The sequence below is a fragment of the Conger conger genome, chromosome 12 (assembly GCF_963514075.1).
Source record: "Conger conger chromosome 12, fConCon1.1, whole genome shotgun sequence".
Taxonomy (NCBI): Eukaryota; Metazoa; Chordata; class Actinopteri; order Anguilliformes; family Congridae; genus Conger; species Conger conger.
Genome location: NC_083771.1, coordinates 3,240,201 through 3,260,344, shown reverse-complemented (window position 1 = coordinate 3,260,344; position 20,144 = coordinate 3,240,201). Strand labels below are relative to the sequence as shown.

General features: G+C 47.1%; 1 protein-coding gene across 1 annotated transcript in view; it reads right to left on the bottom strand.

Moving 5' to 3' along the window:
* The window catches only part of LOC133141677 (WD repeat-containing protein 7), a 201,291-nt gene that overhangs the window by 138,794 nt on the left and 42,353 nt on the right, over nucleotides 1-20,144 (bottom strand). Inside the window, exons 16-19 of the mRNA XM_061262276.1 lie at nucleotides 18,787-18,872; nucleotides 14,108-14,203; nucleotides 11,179-11,297; nucleotides 7,821-7,944 (exon numbers count right to left, since the gene is read on the bottom strand). Of these exons, the coding sequence (XP_061118260.1) occupies nucleotides 7,821-7,944; nucleotides 11,179-11,297; nucleotides 14,108-14,203; nucleotides 18,787-18,872 (425 nt within the window). The remainder of the gene's footprint in view (nucleotides 1-7,820; nucleotides 7,945-11,178; nucleotides 11,298-14,107; nucleotides 14,204-18,786; nucleotides 18,873-20,144) is intronic.

The window sequence follows — 20,144 nt, the reverse complement described above, 5'->3', positions numbered from 1 at the left end:
AGACAGGGCATCTGAGTTCACTCCCCCCAGCCCAACACACACCCAAACTGCCTTTTTTTCTTTGCCCTCCATTTTAGGGTCAACTCTTTCCCCACATAGGGCTAGGTTTAATTTTACAGCACATTACCTGTAACAAACGCTGCAGCACAACTATCAGAGTTAACCAATGAAAGGCCTCCCCTCTGGCTGGTTAACGCTCCCCACCCGAACGTGGCCAGTGAGAAGGGCTCTCTAATCGGGTTAAAGGGTGACGGCCCCACCCCACCCCTAACCCCCACACAAAGAGCACCTGCTGTCCCCCATGGAGGAGAGCCAACAGGCAGGGACCCCAAGCAGACAGGACACACCTCGTTTCACTTACTCTCACACACACACACACACACACACACACACACACACACACACACTCTGAGTGCATCGTCCATGTACAGCTGCAGTAGCTCTCTAATATAGGACCACAGGACCCGACCAAAAACCTCCAAAGACTCACACTCTCACACTCTCTCTCACACTCTCTCTCACACTCTCTCTCACACTCTCTCTCACACTCTCTCTCACACACTCTCGCACACACTCTCGCACACACTCTCGCACACACACTCTCGCACACACACTCTCGCACACACACTCTCGCACACACACTCTCACACACACACTCTCACACACACACTCTCACACACTCACACACTCACACACACTCACACACACTCACACACTCACACACACTCACACACACTCACACACACTCACACACACTCTCACACACTCTCATACACTCTCACACACACTCTCTCACACTCTCTCACACTCTCACACACACTCTCTCACACACTCTCACACACTCTCTCACACTCTCTCACACTCTCTCACACTCTCTCACACTCTCTCACACTCTCTCACACTCTCTCACACTCTCTCACACACTCTCTCACACACTCTCACACACACTCTCACACACACTCTCACACACACTCTCACACACTATATTCCACCCGGCCTTGCTCTCCCACTCGGCTTCATACTGGTAACGAGTGTACCTGGTGTCGCTTTCATAGTCTTAACTTTCTGGAGAACTTAAGTTCAAGCTGAAATTAAGTATTTCCGTTATATTATTACTATAGTAAAGTATTGATCCTCTTTCACAGAGGAGCCCTTGGCTCTTTAAGTAAACGGCACTCAATCAGACGGACAACTCTCCGGGAGATAAGTGCCAGTTACTGTTTTCACCTCCACTGTTCTATGAACACAATCCACATCAAAACCCTCAAAAGAATTCTCCACTTTCCAGTAAACATGCTCAGTTTCACAGGCAGGAAAAGGTCAGTTATTTACTCATGTATTTTCAGACTTATAGCTCCTCCAGGTACACCAATGGGGTATAAACGACCTTATCAATGTGCTGAGATGTAACACGCATTGCAAGAGAACTCCAGAAGCCAAAGCAGAGGAAAAAAAACAGCCTGAATCTTCCAAGTAACTGACTGATGTAGCATCTCTAGTCAATAAGGGTTCTTCCATTGTACCAGTTAATCAATCAGTACTGGTACTTATTTTGTAAGTCATTAAATGAGACATATTCATTAAAAGTGAATTATTCAGTACAATGATAATCAGCACAATGCAGAACACAAACATTTCTGAAGCACAATAGTACAATACTAAGATTAAAGCACAAGAGTGGAATAATTAGATGAGCTAGGAATAAGTTAATGAAGGTACAGTGGATATGGGTCAATGAATCACAGTCAGTTCGACACTTAAATCAGGACCTGGGACACACCTGGGAAATGTGAAAATGATTAAAAGCAAAGCACATTAAGGATAAACCAAAAAGACCTATAAAAAAACAATAACAACAAAGCAATACAGAGCGCATAGTTCATGATCAAAAGTAACAAGTGTGAAATTAATATAGGAAACGACAGGTTGCTGATGGATGCTTGTCATCTTCCTTTTCTATCTGTTCCTGGTTTCCCAGAGGAACACACTCCCAGACTCCCCCTACAGGCTTATTCCGTTACTGACAGGGTTAAGACTGTCCTGCATCCCAGAGAAACACTCACTGGCCGAGTGTACAATGACAACCAGCTCTACACACCTCCAGCTCTACACACACAGCTCTACAAACTACCTAACCTCCAACTGCTCCCAACGAGCTGGCAGCCTTTTGCTGATGTGTGAATGGGTGAATGAGAGGCATTAATCGTAAAGCTCTTTGGATAAAAGTGCAATATAAATGCAGTCCATTTACCATTCACCAGTTCTACACACCAGCTCTAGACACCATCTTTATACAGCACTGGATCTACACTCCCCAGGGAAGCCACAACACAGGTAGCATGATCTGTAATTTGTGGGATATTTGAATTGAATGCAAACTCAAATCCTTTCAGGATTTTACGTATTACATGACAGAGGTCAGGTTTCTCCTGGTTTGGGTAAGACACACAGAGGTCAGGTTTCTGCTGGTTTGGGTAAGAAACAGAGAGGTCAGGTTTCTCCTGGTTTGGGTAAGAAACAGAGGTCAGGTTTCTCCTGGTTTGGGTAAGACACATAGGTCAGGTTTCTACTGGTTTGGGTAAGACACAGAGGTCAGGTTTCTGCTGGTTTGGGCAAGAAACAGAGAGGTCAGGTTTCTGCTGGTTTGGGTAAGAAACAGAGAGGTCAGGTTTCTGCTGGTTTGGGTAAGACACACAGAGGTTAGGTTTCTGCTGGTTTGGGTAAGACACACAGAGGTCAGGTTTCTGCTGGTTTTGGTAAGAAACAGAGAGGTCAGGTTTCTCCTGGTTTGGGTAAGACACACAGAGGTTAGGTTTCTGCTGGTTTGGGTAAGAAACAGAGGTCAGGTTTCTCCTGGTTTTGGTAAGACACAGAGGTCAGGTTTCTCCAGGTTTGGGTAAGACACAAAGAGGTCAGGTTTCTGCTGGTTTGGGTAAGAAACAGAGAGGTCAGGTTTCTGCTGGTTTTGGTAAGACACAGAGGTCAGGTTTCTCCTGGTTTGGGTAAGACACAGAGGTCAGGTTTCTCCTGGTTTGGGTAAGACATAGAGGTCAGGTTTCTCCTGGTTTGGGTAAGACACAGAGGTCAGGTTTCTCCTGGTTTGGGTAAGACAGAGGTCAGGTTTCTCCTGGTTTGGGTAAGACACACAGAGGTCAGGTTTCTGCTGGTTTGGGTAAGAAACCGAGAGGTCAGGTTTCTCCTGGTTTGGGTAAGACACATAGGTCAGGTTTCTCCTAGTTTGGGTAAGACACAGAGGTCAGGTTTCTGCTGGTTTGGGTAAGAAACAGAGAGGTCAGGTTTCTGCTGGTTTGGGTAAGAAACAGAGAGGTCAGGTTTCTGCTGGTTTTGGTAAGACACAGAGGTCAGGTTTCTCCAGGTTTGGGTAAGACACACAGAGGTCAGGTTTCTGCAGGTTTGGGTAAGAAACAGAGAGGTCAGGTTTCTCCTGGTTTGGGTAAGACACACAGAGGTCAGGTTTCTGCTGGTTTGGGTAAGAAACAGAGAGGTCAGGTTTCTGCTGGTTTTGGTAAGACACAGAGGTCAGGTTTCTGCTGGTTTGGGTAAGACACACAGAGGTCAGGTTTCTGCTGGTTTGGGTAAGAAACAGAGAGGTTAGGTTTCTGCTGGTTTGGGTAAGAAACCGAGAGGTCAGGTTTCTCCTGGTTTGGGTAAGACACATAGGTCAGGTTTCTCCTAGTTTGGGTAAGACACACAGAGGTCAGGTTTCTGCTGGTTTGGGTAAGAAACAGAGGTCAGGTTTCTCCTGGTTTTGGTAAGACACAGAGAGGTCAGGTTTCTGCTGGTTTGGGTAAGACACACAGAGGTTAGGTTTCTGCTGGCTTGGGTAAGACACACAGAGGTTAGGTTTCTGCTGGTTTGGGTAAGAAACAGAGAGGTCAGGTTTCTGCTGGCTTGGGTAAGATCTACACTCCCCAGGGAAGCCACAACACAGGTAGCATGATCTGTAATTTGTGGGATATTTGAATTGAATGCAAACTCAAATCCTTTCAGGATTTTACGTATTACATGACAGAGGTCAGGTTTCTCCTGGTTTGGGTAAGACACACAGAGGTCAGGTTTCTGCTGGTTTGGGTAAGAAACAGAGAGGTCAGGTTTCTCCTGGTTTGGGTAAGAAACAGAGGTCAGGTTTCTCCTGGTTTGGGTAAGACACATAGGTCAGGTTTCTACTGGTTTGGGTAAGACACAGAGGTCAGGTTTCTGCTGGTTTGGGCAAGAAACAGAGAGGTCAGGTTTCTGCTGGTTTGGGTAAGAAACAGAGAGGTCAGGTTTCTGCTGGTTTGGGTAAGACACACAGAGGTTAGGTTTCTGCTGGTTTGGGTAAGACACACAGAGGTCAGGTTTCTGCTGGTTTTGGTAAGAAACAGAGAGGTCAGGTTTCTCCTGGTTTGGGTAAGACACACAGAGGTTAGGTTTCTGCTGGTTTGGGTAAGAAACAGAGGTCAGGTTTCTCCTGGTTTTGGTAAGACACAGAGGTCAGGTTTCTCCAGGTTTGGGTAAGACACAAAGAGGTCAGGTTTCTGCTGGTTTGGGTAAGAAACAGAGAGGTCAGGTTTCTGCTGGTTTTGGTAAGACACAGAGGTCAGGTTTCTCCTGGTTTGGGTAAGACACAGAGGTCAGGTTTCTCCTGGTTTGGGTAAGACATAGAGGTCAGGTTTCTCCTGGTTTGGGTAAGACACACAGAGGTTAGGTTTCTGCTGGTTTGGGTAAGACACAGAGGTCAGGTTTCTGCTGGTTTGGGTAAGACACACAGAGGTCAGGTTTCTGCTGGTTTGGGTAAGACACAGAGGTCAGGTTTCTGCTGGTTTGGGTAAGACACACAGAGGTCAGGTTTCTGCTGGTTTGGGTAAGACACACAGAGGTTAGGTTTCTGCTGGTTTGGGTAAGACACACAGAGGTCAGGTTTCTGCTGGTTTGGGTAAGACACACAGAGGTCAGGTTTCTGCTGGTTTGGGTAAGACACACAGAGGTCAGGTTTCTGCTGGTTTGGGTAAGACACACAGAGGTCAGGTTTCTGCTGGTTTGGGTAAGACACACAGAGGCAGTGGTGATGGTCGGCAGCCGCGGTAAACAGAAGGGGGGGGATTTGGTGACCTGGCAACCTTGCGCCCCTGCGGCGCTCCCCGCGGTAACACTACACTGACCAGCGGCCATCGCCATGGCAACCGCTCCCCTGAGCCACCGCCAGCGTCCCGTCAGTGCAGGCAGGCTCCAGTGGTCTGTAACTGACAGCCTGCAATTCTACTTCCAGGAATAAACAGTGGGAAAGCGGGGGGGGGAGGGGGGGCAGTCAGAGGTACAGAGCTTTTTAAGTGGGAGGGAAGGAACAGAGAGAGAGGGACAGAGAGAGCTAGAGAGACAGAAAGAGAGAGCGAGAGACCGAGAGAGACAGAAACAGAGATAGCTAGAGGCAGAGAGAGAGACACAGACAGAGAGAGAGTGAGAGACAGAGAGAAAGCGAGAGACAGAGAGCTAAAGAGACAGAAACAGAGAGAGAGGAGACAGAGAGAGAGAGAAGAGACAGAGAGAGAGAGAGAGAGAGAGAGAGAGGAGAGAGAGAGAGAGAGAGAGAGAGAGAGAGAGAGAGAGAGAGAGAGAGAGAGAGACCAACCCCCCCCAACCAGCCACCCCCCGTGGGAATCCGCTCTGTTGGCATGAATTATTAAAGTCCCGGGGTCTGAGATAAAAGCTCCTGCAAACTTCAGTCTTTTCAAGCCTTTCAGACCCTCCTTACGCCGGGACAAATTATCAAAGCATCAGAAATCTTAACATTTCCAAAAGGGTACTAATACATTATTTTCTTTTTTTCTTTTTTAAAGAGCTGGCTAATTATGTCTGCAGGCCCGCGTTCGGAGGCTGACATTTCTCAACAGGTTTATTTCTCGGAAAGAGGCTTCTTTGAAAACAACGGGACAAAAGCGCTTTCCCGTTAAGCTTTCAGGATTCCCCGTCAGTTATCAGAACCGCTCTGGACTGCACTGCAACGCCACTCCACGGAGAGGAGAAAAATAAAAAAACACGGCAGAAGAAAAACACAATGACTATGCACTTCCTGCCCCTGCCCCTGCCCCTGCCCCTGCCCCCCCCGTTACGGGATTGGGGAAAGGCTCCATTGTGCAGTCTACCTCCCCCTCTCCGTCCCCCCCTCCCTCACCTACCAAACCACCAGGCACTGGACCCGACACCTAGCCAAACCCGACCCTGGACAGAACCCTGGCTGAATACGCTCCAGTTCATCTGCAGGCACTCATAACAGCTCTCCATCGATTCCACGCGCCCGGCACCTCTCATCTCCTGGATCTTCCACCGCAAGTCGTCGGCCGTGAAAGCGCCCTATCAGACCGAGCCGTCCCGTTGCCGGGGCAGAGACGCGCGTCTGCTCGCAAGTTAGCTTATTACTTGGCCTAATTTGTTTAGCCAGTAAATAAAACCTGATAGCCAGCCAGAGAAACGGCCGTGATGAGGCTAATTGGTTAATGCTTTGAGTGGTCTGGCCACTTCGAGACACGCATTAGCCTCCCGAGAGTTTTCCTGTCGTCCGTTTCTCCCTTTTTCAGACGGAAAGTGCTGCGTTTGAGGCTCTGTCGCACGCCTTTCTAGAAAGGAGAACAGAACAACCGCTCGTCTGCCCCTGAAGCCAACGTTTTTACGGCTCAAGACCCTCACTGAGGTCACACCTGAAGCAAGGAGCAGTCTGCCACCCTCCTATCAGTGATACCATCTGGAGTATATACTCAACACCAGCACTGTATGTCAACAAACAGACCATTATCCTCCATCTTCTCCCCCCCCCACACCACTGTCTGTACCAACCGCCCCCCCACACCACTGTCTGCAACAACCGCCCCCCCCACCACTGTCTGAACCAACCGCCCCCCCACAGCACATCACTGTCTGTAACAACCACCCCCCCACATCACTGTCTGTAACAACCACCCCCCCCACATCACTGTCTGTACCAACCACCCCCCCACATCACTGTCTGTACCAACCGCCCCCCCCCCCACACCACTGTCTGTACCAACCGCCCCCCCACACCACCGTCTGTACCAACCGCCCCCCCACACCACTGTCTGTACCAACCGCCCCCCCCCACACCACTGTCTGCACCAACCGGTTTTCAAAGCGGGTGAAAATCTGATTATAATAACAATGCAAATATCCAGGATAAATCTTTTATTTCAATGTTAAACATTGTCCTTTCTTTTAACCGTAGGTTTTGTTATGGAACATCCACAGTGCACGTTTCCAGGAGATTGAAAACATTGTGCTTGCTGGTGCAAAGTCACATAATATTCACATAGTGAGATACAAGAAATAGGCCTAACATTGACGTAATAATGACAAAGTAATTCTAATACATAATTATATAAAGTATTTGTATAATACCTTATTATAACATTACTATATCTTTATTATACGTTCAAATTTAACCCCTTAAGTCACAGGGTCACAGTGGGTTCGCTTGCATTCATTCCTTTTTTTCACAGTGAAATTTTCAATCAATCTGGTAACAGGATGTAGAGGCTACCATTTGAAAGAGATGAAACGTATGGTTATATAAACTATTTTAGCAACAACAGTTCCTTATTTTGTAACAGGATGACACAAATCAGGCTAAAATTGGTATTCTTTTCATGGCAAGGGTCCAGCGAACCAAATCCATAATGGATTTTAATTCCAAAAACCTTCCAAATGAAGGGGGCAGAGAGAGAGACATAGGGGGCACTTAGGGGAGAGAGGGGGCAGAGGGGGTACTTACGGGAGAGAGGGGGCAAGAGAGAGACGGCGGGGGAACTTACGGGAGCTGACGCTGTCCACGTACTGGGGCAGGTAGGGGGCCCACAGGTCGATGGTGTCCTTCCTGCCCGACTGTCCAATCCGACGCAGCTCAGCCAGCAGCAAGGCCTGGGCTGCCTCTCTCACCTGGGGGAGCACGGGGCGAGCAAGCGTCAGGACCCAACAAACACTGTCCCACCAGCGCACACCTCCCCAACACACACTGCCCCAACACACACTGTCCCAACACACACTGCCCCACCCAACACACACTGCCCCAACACACTGCCCCACCCAACACACACTGCCCCACACACTCACACCTCCCCAACACACATTGCCCCAACACACACCTCCCCAACACACACTGCCCCACCCAACACACACTGCCCCAACACACACTGCCCCACACGCTCACACCTCCCCAACACACACTGCCCCACACACTCACACCTCCCCAACACACACTGCCCCACACACTCACACCTCCCCAACACACACTGCCCCACACTCACACCTCCCCAACACACACTGCCCCACACACTCACACCTCCCCAACACACACTGCCCCACCTGCTCACACCTCCCCAACACACACTGCCCCACCTGCTCACACCTCCCCAACACACACTGCCCCACCTGCTCACACCTCCCCAACACACACTGCCCCACACGCTCACACCTTCCCAAACACACACTGCCCCACCTGCTCACACCTCCCCAACACACACTGCCCCACACGCTCACACCTTCCCAAACACACACTGCCCCACCTGCTCACACCTCCCCAACACACACTGCCCCACCTGCTCACACCTCCCCAACACACACTGCCCCACACACTCACACCTCCCCAACACACACTGCCCCACACTCACACCTCCCCAACACACACTGCCCCACACACTCACACATCCCCAACACACACTGCCCCACACACTCACACCTCCCCAACACACACTGCCCCACACACTCACACATCCCCAACACACACTGCCCCACCTGCTCACACCTCCCCAACACACACTGCCCCACACGCTCACACCTTCCCAAACACACACTGCCCCACCTGCTCACACCTCCCCAACACACACTGCCCCACCTGCTCACACCTCCCCAACACACACTGCCCCACACACTCACACCTCCCCAACACACACTGCCCCACCTGCTCACACCTCCCCAACACACACTGCCCCACACACTCACACCTCCCCAACACACACTGCCCCACACACTCACACCTCCCCAACACACACTGCCCCACACACTCACACCTCCCCAACACACACTGCCCCACACGCTCACACCTTCCCAAACACACACTCACCCACCCAAAACATTGTACGTACAAAACTGTCAAAGTCCAAATATTTGCGGACCTCAACGTATGTTCAAAAAACATTGTATGTACAAAATATCACAACAATTGCAAAAAAAATACTATTCTAAATTGTATAAACAAATGCTGTAGCTAGTTAAATACAACACAATACACAATACAGAAGTGCAAAAGCAGTACCTGCATCTCTAGCTCACAAATGTTAGTGAAAAAATTAAATGAAACAAATTCTGAGAGGCACCTCCTCTGCAGTAAAAAGGAGGGCAACATTAGGGTTGAACACAGTCCCACAAACACAACCTGCACTAATTGCACTGATGTGTCTATCTGCTCTCCTTTAGCCTCGTGCGATTAGCAGAAAACATTACAAACACAGGAATGAGAAGCAATGCTAGAACGCACACTTAATATCGTCTGAAAAAGGCAGCTAAAAAACATGCCCAACATAATTATATCTCCCAGTGGGGCTAAACTCTCAAACCCATCTTCCTCTATATTATATCCCCAAATGTATCCTTGAATAACACCCAGACTCCATCTTGAAGATGTGGAGTGGGGGTTATAGAATTGGAAATTGTACAGTGAAAATGCCACACAATGCGACAAACCGGTAGCAGCTGCTTAAGTATCTGGGGCCGACAGGGTATTTATTTATAAATGCGAGATAATGCCCTTCTGTCGCTAAAGCGCAGGGAACGAGCCTTCTTCCCACCAGAGACCGGCTCTGACATTCCTGCTCCGGAATGTGGAAGCGCACCTTTGTGCCACACTCTTTGAACGAGTGGATGAAGAGCGAGCAGGGCGCCACGGCAACCGCCCTGGGCCCCCCGGCAACAAAGAGCCACGTCCAATTAGGAGGCAGAGGCCTCAGCTGCTGGCCTCCGGCAGGCTGGTTTGTGCTGAAAGCCGCGAGGCAGTCAGGGACGGGTGTCAAGGCCACGCGGCCGTTCATCCACCGGCAGAACAGCCGGCGAGCCACGCGGTCATTCATCCGCCGGCAGAACAGCCGGAGAGCCACGCGGTCATTCATCCACCGGCAGAACAGCCGGAGAGCCACACGGTCATTCATCCGCCGGCAAAACAGCCGGAGAGCCACGCGGTCATTCATCCACCGGCAGAACAGCCGGAGAGCCACGCGGTCATTCATCCGCCGGCAGAACAGCCGGAGAGCCACGCGGGGACTTCTCTTCACTGCTCACCGATCGCTTCCGTCAGGCACCCAATCAAGGAAGCAAGGAGGCGGGATCTATGGCAGGACGCACCGGACCTTTAAAGACCTACGTTACATTCGGTTAACGACCCGCGTTTTTTTTCCCCATTTGTAAAAAAAAAAAAGAAAAGAAATATTCAGTAAGTGAGCAAAACTAAGAGAAAATGAAAGGAACAGGTAAACCTTGAACCCTGGTCTCCTGCATCGGAGATGATCACGCAAACCGCCACACTAAATCTGCTGGAGGAAGCCAACGTCCAAATATTTACGGACCTCAACGTATGTTCAAAAAAACATTGTACGTCCAAAATATCACACAACGATTGTACAAAGGATAGTATTCTAAATTGTATAAACAAATGCTAAAGCTAGAGGAATTACAACACGGCACATTTTTCCACACTCGCTTTTTGGACAAATGCATTTAGAATTTTGTTGGGTTGGTTAGGAAGCCTTATACTTTCCACATTCAGTTTTGAATCTAAGGCATAACTGCCCACAAAAATCTGACAAAAACTCTTATTCCTTTTTCAGCAGAGGGTGAAGAACCCGGTTCAACACAACAAGAGTATTTTAAGACTTTATTCGTACTTGCAAGCCAATAAAGAATGAGGGCATGTGCTAACCGACACTTTCCCCAAAATGCAAGAGGGGCATTTACTTCACTTAACACGACGGACTTTTAAGCTATCTGAGCATTCACCAGTCTTACAATGTCCAAGGTACAATGTTAGGATTTATAAAAAGATACAAAAATCAGGATTTAGACAATTTCCCTCGACACCACCCCACCTCCTCATCCTCATCGCCCCCGTCCGCCCCTCCTCACCTCCAGACAGCGGTCCTGCCACCTGCGGGCCAACATCTCCAGCAGGGGCGGGCGGAACTTGTCCAGGCCCAGCAGGTCGGGGAGCATGACGCAGTGCATGGCGGCCAGCTGGCTCCAGCCTGTGGGGGGTTACAACACAGACCGAGCGGTCACAGGCTGACCAGAGGGCCCCGGGCCCCGGGCCCCGGGCCCCGCCCGCACACAGACAGACAGGAGACAGGAGCCCAGGACATCGTCAGCACACCAGCCCCACCGCTGGGGCCACGGGCGGGAGCGTCGACACGAACACACCGAAGAAGCCAAATCAAAGATGAAACACTTCTCACACAGTCCAATAAACAGAAAAGACAGACATAAAATGGCTGGGAGAAAACTAGATTTCTTTAGTTTTCCTATAAAACGGAAACACAGATACAGTGCAAATTTTATCGCACGAACTTTCACAGCTTTAACAAAATGGAAGCAAGTGTAACATATCTCACTCGCATATATTGGAAATATATGGCTTTCATTTCATCACAACTTGATGTTACCAATTTTCAGATGTATACAATAACCAATTCACATATGTACACTGAACAACATCATACATTTCACAGCAAAGAAATGCATACCATTTCTTTGCAAAACTGTTATCAGACTTACCTTGCCCATGAAAAATTCTGATGTGCAAAGGAACACACAAGCTAATAAAACATTTATCTGCTAGCGCGTTACCTGAAATAGTACCTGAAAAGGCCTTCAGATACTAATAAATTAGCAAACAACATGATTAACCAAGCAATAACAAAGCAAAATGTATTTTGAATTGTTATAAATATGGTTAATTATTATTATTATTAATAATAATAATAATAATAATAATAATAATAACAATATTAGCTTGCAGTTAACACAAAAAAACATAATTATGTCTTCATGTTACAATTAGTTTGGAATCATGTGGCCAAAGTTGATCAAACAATACCGAGAAAGGGTTAAGATTGCAGTGCCATATATGTAAATATATGTAGGAATATTATTCATGAATATCTGTACAGTCTCCCTAAGGATACAATCAACGGGCCCAGTGAATTATAAAGGATACACACATATGAATTTTAAAGTAAAACCTGAGTATCATACATTTGTGGAATGACCCCCATGAATAATCTGCATTTCACCTGCTTTTCTACAAAATCTTAAATGTTCATAAAATGCTCATGGTCTACCTACTGCATATAATGGCTCCAGACATAATTATGTTAGAAGAAGTAAAACACTGTAACAAAATACTCTCCCCTTCAGAAAAAAAGCATAACTGCTGCTCTAGTCAATGTGATAAAATGTATATGGCCAAGCTAAGCTATTCACAGATGCAGCGTACTTATTGATTGTAGGATTGCATTAACGAACCAGCGTCAAACAGTCATGCGTCAATTCACAAATCCTCCTGCCCACTTTCACAACAGGGGTGTTCATGAATTGTGCTTTTATGTTATATGTATATGATATTTACCACTTTCATATTGCTATTATCTTAATCGTCTGCTCGATTCAACATTAGCCATTAAAATGATGATTTACCTGGTTAGAACATTTTTTGGAATGTTAATGCACAAAGGCCTTTTATATTATATTATCAGCAAGATATCATTGTGCAGTATACTATTGGTTAGTTGCTACTCAATATAAAGTAAACAGTTCGTTCAAAGCTCAACTCGCTTCTGAATAAAGTGGTAATGCAATCCTATATTCAACTATTCTGGTAGCTTAAACATATTTTCTGCAGTATTAGAAGTGCATCGTCTTGGACCCATTAAGAGTAAAATACTACAGGACAACTAAACTATATAGGAAAACTATACCAGGAAATCTATTTTTCTCTACTGGGGAAGACAGTAAACAGTAGACATGCTTGCTTTTTTACTCAACTTGGTGAAATTTACTTAGTTAGTAAAAGATAATTTAATTGTAAAAAAATGTAAAACATTAATTAAGTAAGAAAAATAATAATGAAAAAAGTGAGGGTTTTTTGCCAATTCATTTGACAATTTCTCTGAAAACTGACGTTATAAGATTCACATGAATGAATCCACCTGAGAATCCAGCAGCACTGAAAGTAGAACAACATTTGCATGAAGCAGCGAATATTACAAAAGTAAAAATCACGACGATAAACCAAAATCGTCAAAGAGGGAAACACTTTCCCAAAAAAACATCAGGATATGAAACATTCACACAATCTAGTTCAAAGTTTGTTTTTCATTAAGAAATAACCAGTAAAAAAAAAAAGAAAAAATTTAAAATATTTAAATACAAGAAAAAACTGGTAAGATTGTGGAATTCCCAGTCCTGCTGGAAAACAAAAAAGAGGATGTTTAGTTGTGTAAAAGATCTGCAGAGAGTGCAGGAGAAGAGGTGTGCACCTCCCCAAACACCGTGTTCTCCTCCCTTCCCCTCCCTCCCTCCCGCCCTGCGGAGCGCCGCCAGAGCCAGCAGAATGAAGCCGGAGGTGAAGTAGACCCCCGATTAGGTGTCTGAAAAACAGCTCAGACCACTCCACCCACCTCCGAGAACAACGGGGCGGAGCTCTACCAAAGTTCAAAGGAAAAAAACGAAAAAGAGGAGGAGCTGTTTTTTCCGAGACCCTGATAGGTCGGGCCGGTAAAGAGCCCCGATTGAAGATGGTGAGAGGACTTGCCCGACCCCGCCCCACCCCACCCCAACCCCCCCTCCCGCCCGCCCGCCCAAGCCCCCATGTGAAAAGAGCAAGCATGCAGACTGTGTGAGACACATCACCAGGATGACACACACTAGGATGACACACCCCAGAGACCCCCGGTCACTGTGGGCCGGGTGGGTACGCTGGGGTGGACGCATGGTGGATGGGCAGACGGAGAGAGCAGAGAGAGGGGGCAGGAGGGGGGGGTGATTTCGGGGAAAGTACCTTCGTTGACTGAGGGACAGGTATGGAAAGCAGGGCCGGGGTGAATAGCCCCAGAGCCAGCGGTGGCAGGAGCAGGAGTGGTAGTAGCAGCAGCGGCTTGCGGAGGAGAGGAAAGATAAGTAGAGACAAAAATAAATAAAGAAAAACACAGACTCCAGCAGTTTGGGGGGAAAACAGGAGAAACAGCGTTAGTACGGATGAGGAAAGAAAAAGAGAACCCACAGACAAGTAAGACGAAACCAAAAAGATCTCAAACGCTTTGAAGAGGGTCAAGTTTTTAGAGAGCAAATCAAAATGTACTGGAATTGCAAACATACTGCGTTGATTACCTGACCAAAGATCTGCCTGTTAGCACATTTGGACTGATTCCACATCGAGCTGTGACTAAGGAGTGAGGTTTTTATTTAATTCACTCTTCAGGGCTTCTCACTGTGTTTGAAATCTTTTAACTTGGCACTTTACATAAAATAGAGTAATTTATCATGCCCCCAATACTATATATGACCTCTTTGTACCAAATCACGCTAAATAATATAGCTCAACTATGACTACGGCCTTTATGTTCAGTTTTTATGATAGCAATAGAGTCTTCTGAATTTCAGAATAGCCTATTCAGTTTGTTATAATGCAGAAGTGCAGGAATATGGCCAGTCTATTTTAATTCAAGATTCAAATATACATGATAAACAACTGAAATGCATCAGTTCAGTTCTTTTAAAGATGCAACGGGAACGGCCTTTAAATTCAGAACTTTAGATGGGAGTTCAGGCCCATAACTGCCCCCCCGCCGACATTAAAAGACACAAAGAAATAAGTGTCACATAAGAAGATCGTACAAAGGACATCTTCATCAGTTACACTGTGTAAAGGGTAGCAGGACTAAACATTGCGCTCTGCCACGACTGGGAAGGCTGGAGTTGGGAGTTGGAGTTTGAGCGGGATACATTAAAGTTTGTTCGGACTACATTTCCCATAAGTCCGTGGTGCATGTTGCAGAAAGAAGCCATGGTGACCCCACAGCTGAAGAGAGAGAGTGCAGGAGGATGACAGAGAGGATGCTGGGACAGGCCCTCAGGAACCCCGTGCCAAACGCACAGAGACATCAAACCCATAAAGCCGTATTAATGACCAAGGGCTTCTGACGAGAGGAACTGAAGGGCTTTTTGAACTCTCTTGAGTTACGCAGGGTTAAGATGCATCAGAGATGCACATGTTCTGAGCTGAGATAACCACCTACACACAGTAAGTGTAAATGGTGGCCTGACCCTCATCGCACTGAATACGATGAGATTATCTGGACATAAAAGCACATCTGTCCTGTCCATAGGCTGTCTTTTCTGTTTTACTGCTAGTACAACTGGGCAAATCAAAATGCTAATTATTAATATTATTCCTGAATTATTTCTGGTTCCCTGAAGATTGTTGGTGTCAGGAAGAGTTCTTCTGAAACATGAGATATAGGGCCCCAGACCAGCGGCCCCAGACCAGCGGCCCCAGACCAGCGGCCCCGCTCCAGAAAAGACCTCCAGGGGAAATTCCACCGCTCTTATTCCGGTCAGCTGGACAGGTCAGGACAGGGTCAACTGGACAGGTCAGGACAGGGTCAACTGGACAGGTCAGGGCAGGGTCAACTGGACAGGTCAGGACAGGGTCAGCTGGACAGGTCAGGACAGGGTCAACTGGACAGGTCAGGACAGGGTCAACTGGACAGGTCAGGGCAGGGTCAACTGGACAGGTCAGGACAGGGTCAACTGGACAGGTCAGGACAGGGTCAACTGGACAGGTCAGGACAGGGTCAACTGGACAGGTCAGGACAGGGTCAGCTGGACAGGTCAGGGCAGGGTCAAATGGACAGGTCAGGACAGGGTCAACTGGGAACCGTACTGCTGTTCCAGGTCAGAATGAGCTTTGGAAAACGACCGACCCATTTAAGACCAAATGTGGAACACTTGAGCCCTTCCACATGAGAAAATAAGGACCCGCGTGTGCCTAAATAAGGAGTATGCACTGTCATAAAAAATACTCATCTACTCTAGCCTAATTGCTCTGTCATAACACGTCAAAAGCATTAATAATATGATTAGATGTTATTGTGCAACCAATAGTCTCTATACAAGTAACTGGAGCGAATGGCAGAATCCAAGGGTACTGAGAAAGATCCGGCATTTTCCACAGACCAATTGTATGAACACAACACTTCATGTGGAGGAGTCATCTCACATTCTCTCCACCTCTCTTTCCTAAGCTGCCTAATTTAGCGTAATGGCTGTGTGACAGCTCAGAATTCCTGATGAAAAGAGGCACATTTGTTTCTCCAAATCCCCCCCCCTTTCACCGGAGACTTCCTCCTGGCACGGGCTTTCAGAACGACTCCGTTAAAAGCCACTTAATCTGGAATCCCTCATTTGTTCACGTAACACAAACGAGGGGCAGTTTTCAAAAATTGATTTGGATCAATGCCTCCGGAAACGAAATAACTTCCATGCTTTTAATAACTTACATTATCTCTCCCACTCCAAAACATGGCGAATGAGAATCGATACATGTCTGAAAACACATTCTGTTCTCTGCTCCAAGAATGCAATATTCCCTTTTTTTAATTAGAAACCTCAACTGTAATTCTTATGTTCCATATTCACTTGAATACATTCTCGTAAGAAGTCATTTTTTTATTATTCTATTTCAAAAGAAATGAAAGTGTTGGGGAATCCGGTCCGCGGGACTGGCGTGCGTGATGGGGTGAATGGTTAAACGGCCGTTGGAGTGCTCCATAGTTAGCAGCAGAGAAAATTAGCATATGAAAAAGAAGCAGACCCTTATGGCAACAGTTCCAGCACAATCGACGGACAGCACCCCCGATTTAGAGGTCACCGCAAGACACCCCCCCTCTATAGAAGAAATAAGCGTACGGCTTGCGTAAGTGGACACAAATGAATCCCTGTGCGTGGCTCCATTATGGCTCCACAATGGGCCCAGGGCCCCGATTAGACCGGGCCGCGTGGCGGGCAGGTTGTGTTTGCTCAACTCCAGGCGGAGGGCCTTTTTTTGTCCCTCCGGGGGATATCTGCATGACAACGAGCTTTTAATTTGCCCCGCTCCACGCCCGCTGTGCGCCGGGGTGAGTGCATGCGGCTCTAGCATACGGCGGCGGATTTTCTCTTCTGTAATGGCCCAAAAAGGAGCCCTGGGGCACTCCCGTGTACAGGCATTTCAGTGAAGGACCCCCCCCCCCCCCCCCCGCCCCGAGGCTGAAGCACTCCTCTTCCGCAACATACTCCATATTCCGCCATATTTATAGCACAATGAGACCATAGCTGATGGCTGATTGTGCATAATTACGCCATATTGTGATGTCATTTCAAGGAAAATTGCACAATATTTATTTAGTTTTGTTCAGGTGCATTGCTTGTTCTATTTGTTTCACATTGCATCAGTTGCCGATTAAAGTCTATGAAACTTACTGGTATTGTGATTTCAGAAAATAAACAATGTATTACAAAATAGAAATGAATAAAATACAGAATTTAGGAATCACTGATTGAAAATTACTGATTGAGAATTTAGGTCAGCCATCTTAAGCACAATGATTCAATTCAATTGTCCGTCCCTCCTGAGATTCTGTGATATTCTTCAGAAAACACTGTAGCCTTCAAGAGTGAAGATTTCCTTTCCTTAAAGCAGCAAAAATATGCTTGTGTATAGTGACATATTACATGCAGCATTGTGCCTTTCTGAAAAACACTGATTCTCGTGCAACTACAATTTTTGAGATTTGATCTTTGAAGTTTTAATGAAGAATTAATGAAGCATTAATTTAAAAAACAAAAACAGGCTGGAGACTATTATAGAAATGCATATGAGCTAACAATCATGATATCAATAGAGCACACAAGGCGCTTTTCTGTCTGCAGTCGATAGGGTGCTGTGCTGAAATCAGTCCCCTGTGCCCATGTGAACACACACAGTTAAACACTGCGGTGTTCCTGTAGTCAATAACCTAAAAATACAACCATTAACAGCTGCAAGCACACAATTAATACATGAAAATCCTGCCCAAGTAATCATTCTGGGCTTGGGTACAAAATACTACTTATCTGTTTATTTATTTATCTTGCATCTAGTCACTCACAGAGGATGGATCATCATGTTCAAAGGAATACGCCCGTCCGTCTCTACCTTTTCCAATTTTATGGCTACAAACCAAAATCAATGTCGTGCATTTTAAGTAATCGCAGGAAGTCTCTCCCGCGCTCCTCTGTAGTAAGGTCTGGAGCGTCGTTCCATGCCATCAGGGAGATGGCAGCTGTTTGTAATGGCTTCGCTAAAAGGTACATTTGCAGGAACACAACCCGAGGCTTGCACTGCATTGTTTTTGCTTTTGTTTGTTGACAGTATTCCGCTCCACTTCCTGGACGGCCGTACTGACAGCTGCAGTCCTGGCTTTAGCCGAGACCAAGAAAGGCAAAACGGAGACACCTCTCCAATAAAGCAACGCTGATGTGGAACGGCTGATTTTAAAATATGTATTTTTTAATTAACCCAAACGCCCCAGGAAGCAGGGGCGAACAGCAGACTGAATGTGCGACCCCGCTGGGCGCAGGATTTGAGGGCCGTGATGTGGGGCGGTGGGCGGAGGTTTATCACGCCTCGCCCTGCCACAGGGCCATTTCTTTAGTTACCTTGTTTGATCTGTCCCTGCACGGCTGGGCTGGAGGCCTGTGGGGGGGTCTTTTTGGCAGCCTCCGGGGTCCCAGGTCTGGGAGGCCTGCAAACACAAAGGCCTAATAAAATACGCAGCGAGGAGCATCCTTCTTTCTTTTCAAAAAGGGCACTCTTGTAGAACTGGGGATTTATTGCGTGTGTAGGCGCGTGTACGCATATGGGCACTGCATTGCATGTATGTGCAGACTGGCGCAAGAATACATTTTGTGTCAGTGTGAATTGTATCTTGTATTTCTAATTCCTGTCATTTTTCCCCCCAGATAATATAAAAATAGATGATAGAAATCCATAAATTAAGGAGAGAGGAGAGAATTCGCATTGTAGCAGGCTTATGGTCTGAAACATTGATCAGTGAGGTGCAGAAAGAGAGCACATTTTTCTGCCTCGTTATCTCATTGGTGCCATCTGCGTTTCCTGCATGGAGGAGCCTGCCAAGCCAGAGTTCCTCCAATCAGAGAGATTACACCCTGGCAGAGACTGTGATTGGCTGAGAGCCGCCCCATTCCAGCCCTTCCTCCATATAGTCAGCGCTCGTTCTAAGACACGAGTCCTCCGGTGTGAGCAGCTGAAAATGTCCATTCAGCTTCCAATTAGAAGAGCAAAAACACCCTTAAGAGAAGCCTAAAACTAAACAAAAACAAAAAACTAAAAAAAAAAACCACAGAAACACAAGTAGCTGAAACAACAGGTTTTCAAGGTAGAAAATCGCCAACCGAGGAAGATCATCAGCTCATGGAACCCAGCTCAAGACCTGCCAAGTACACCCTGGAACCACACACTGTACTGTAATGGGATGTCAATGCAGAAGAACAGAGCCGTGATTCTCAATTCTGTACCTCCCTAGAACTCCCACCTCACCGAGAGCAGAGAAAATCTCCACTCTACTTTCATACTTCCGTACTTCCATACCCCCCCCCCCGCCCCCCGAGCACTGAGACGCAAACGTTGCCGTGGCGCTCCCGAACAGAAAGAGAGCAGAGCAAAGTTCCAATTTATCACGGGCACATTTATCCAGCCATTTGGACCCGGGAAGGAAAGCCTTTAGAACAGCCGTTCCCATTGTTCCCGTCTTTATAAGGCACGGTTGGGCTGTTCAGCGAAGGAGGACGGCACAATAATTCTCAAAGAAAATAGATTTCACTCCCTCCCGCCGTTTCTCACACAAGCCGACAGAGATGAAAGCAGCGCTCCTTAAAAGCCCCGTCCTGTCTAACAAGTGGAGCGAGGTGGCGAAACTTGCCCCCCGACACACCCCGGCCCGCTCCTACACCCCCGTGACGGCGTGTGTCCTCAGAGGCCTCAGGTCTAGATTCAC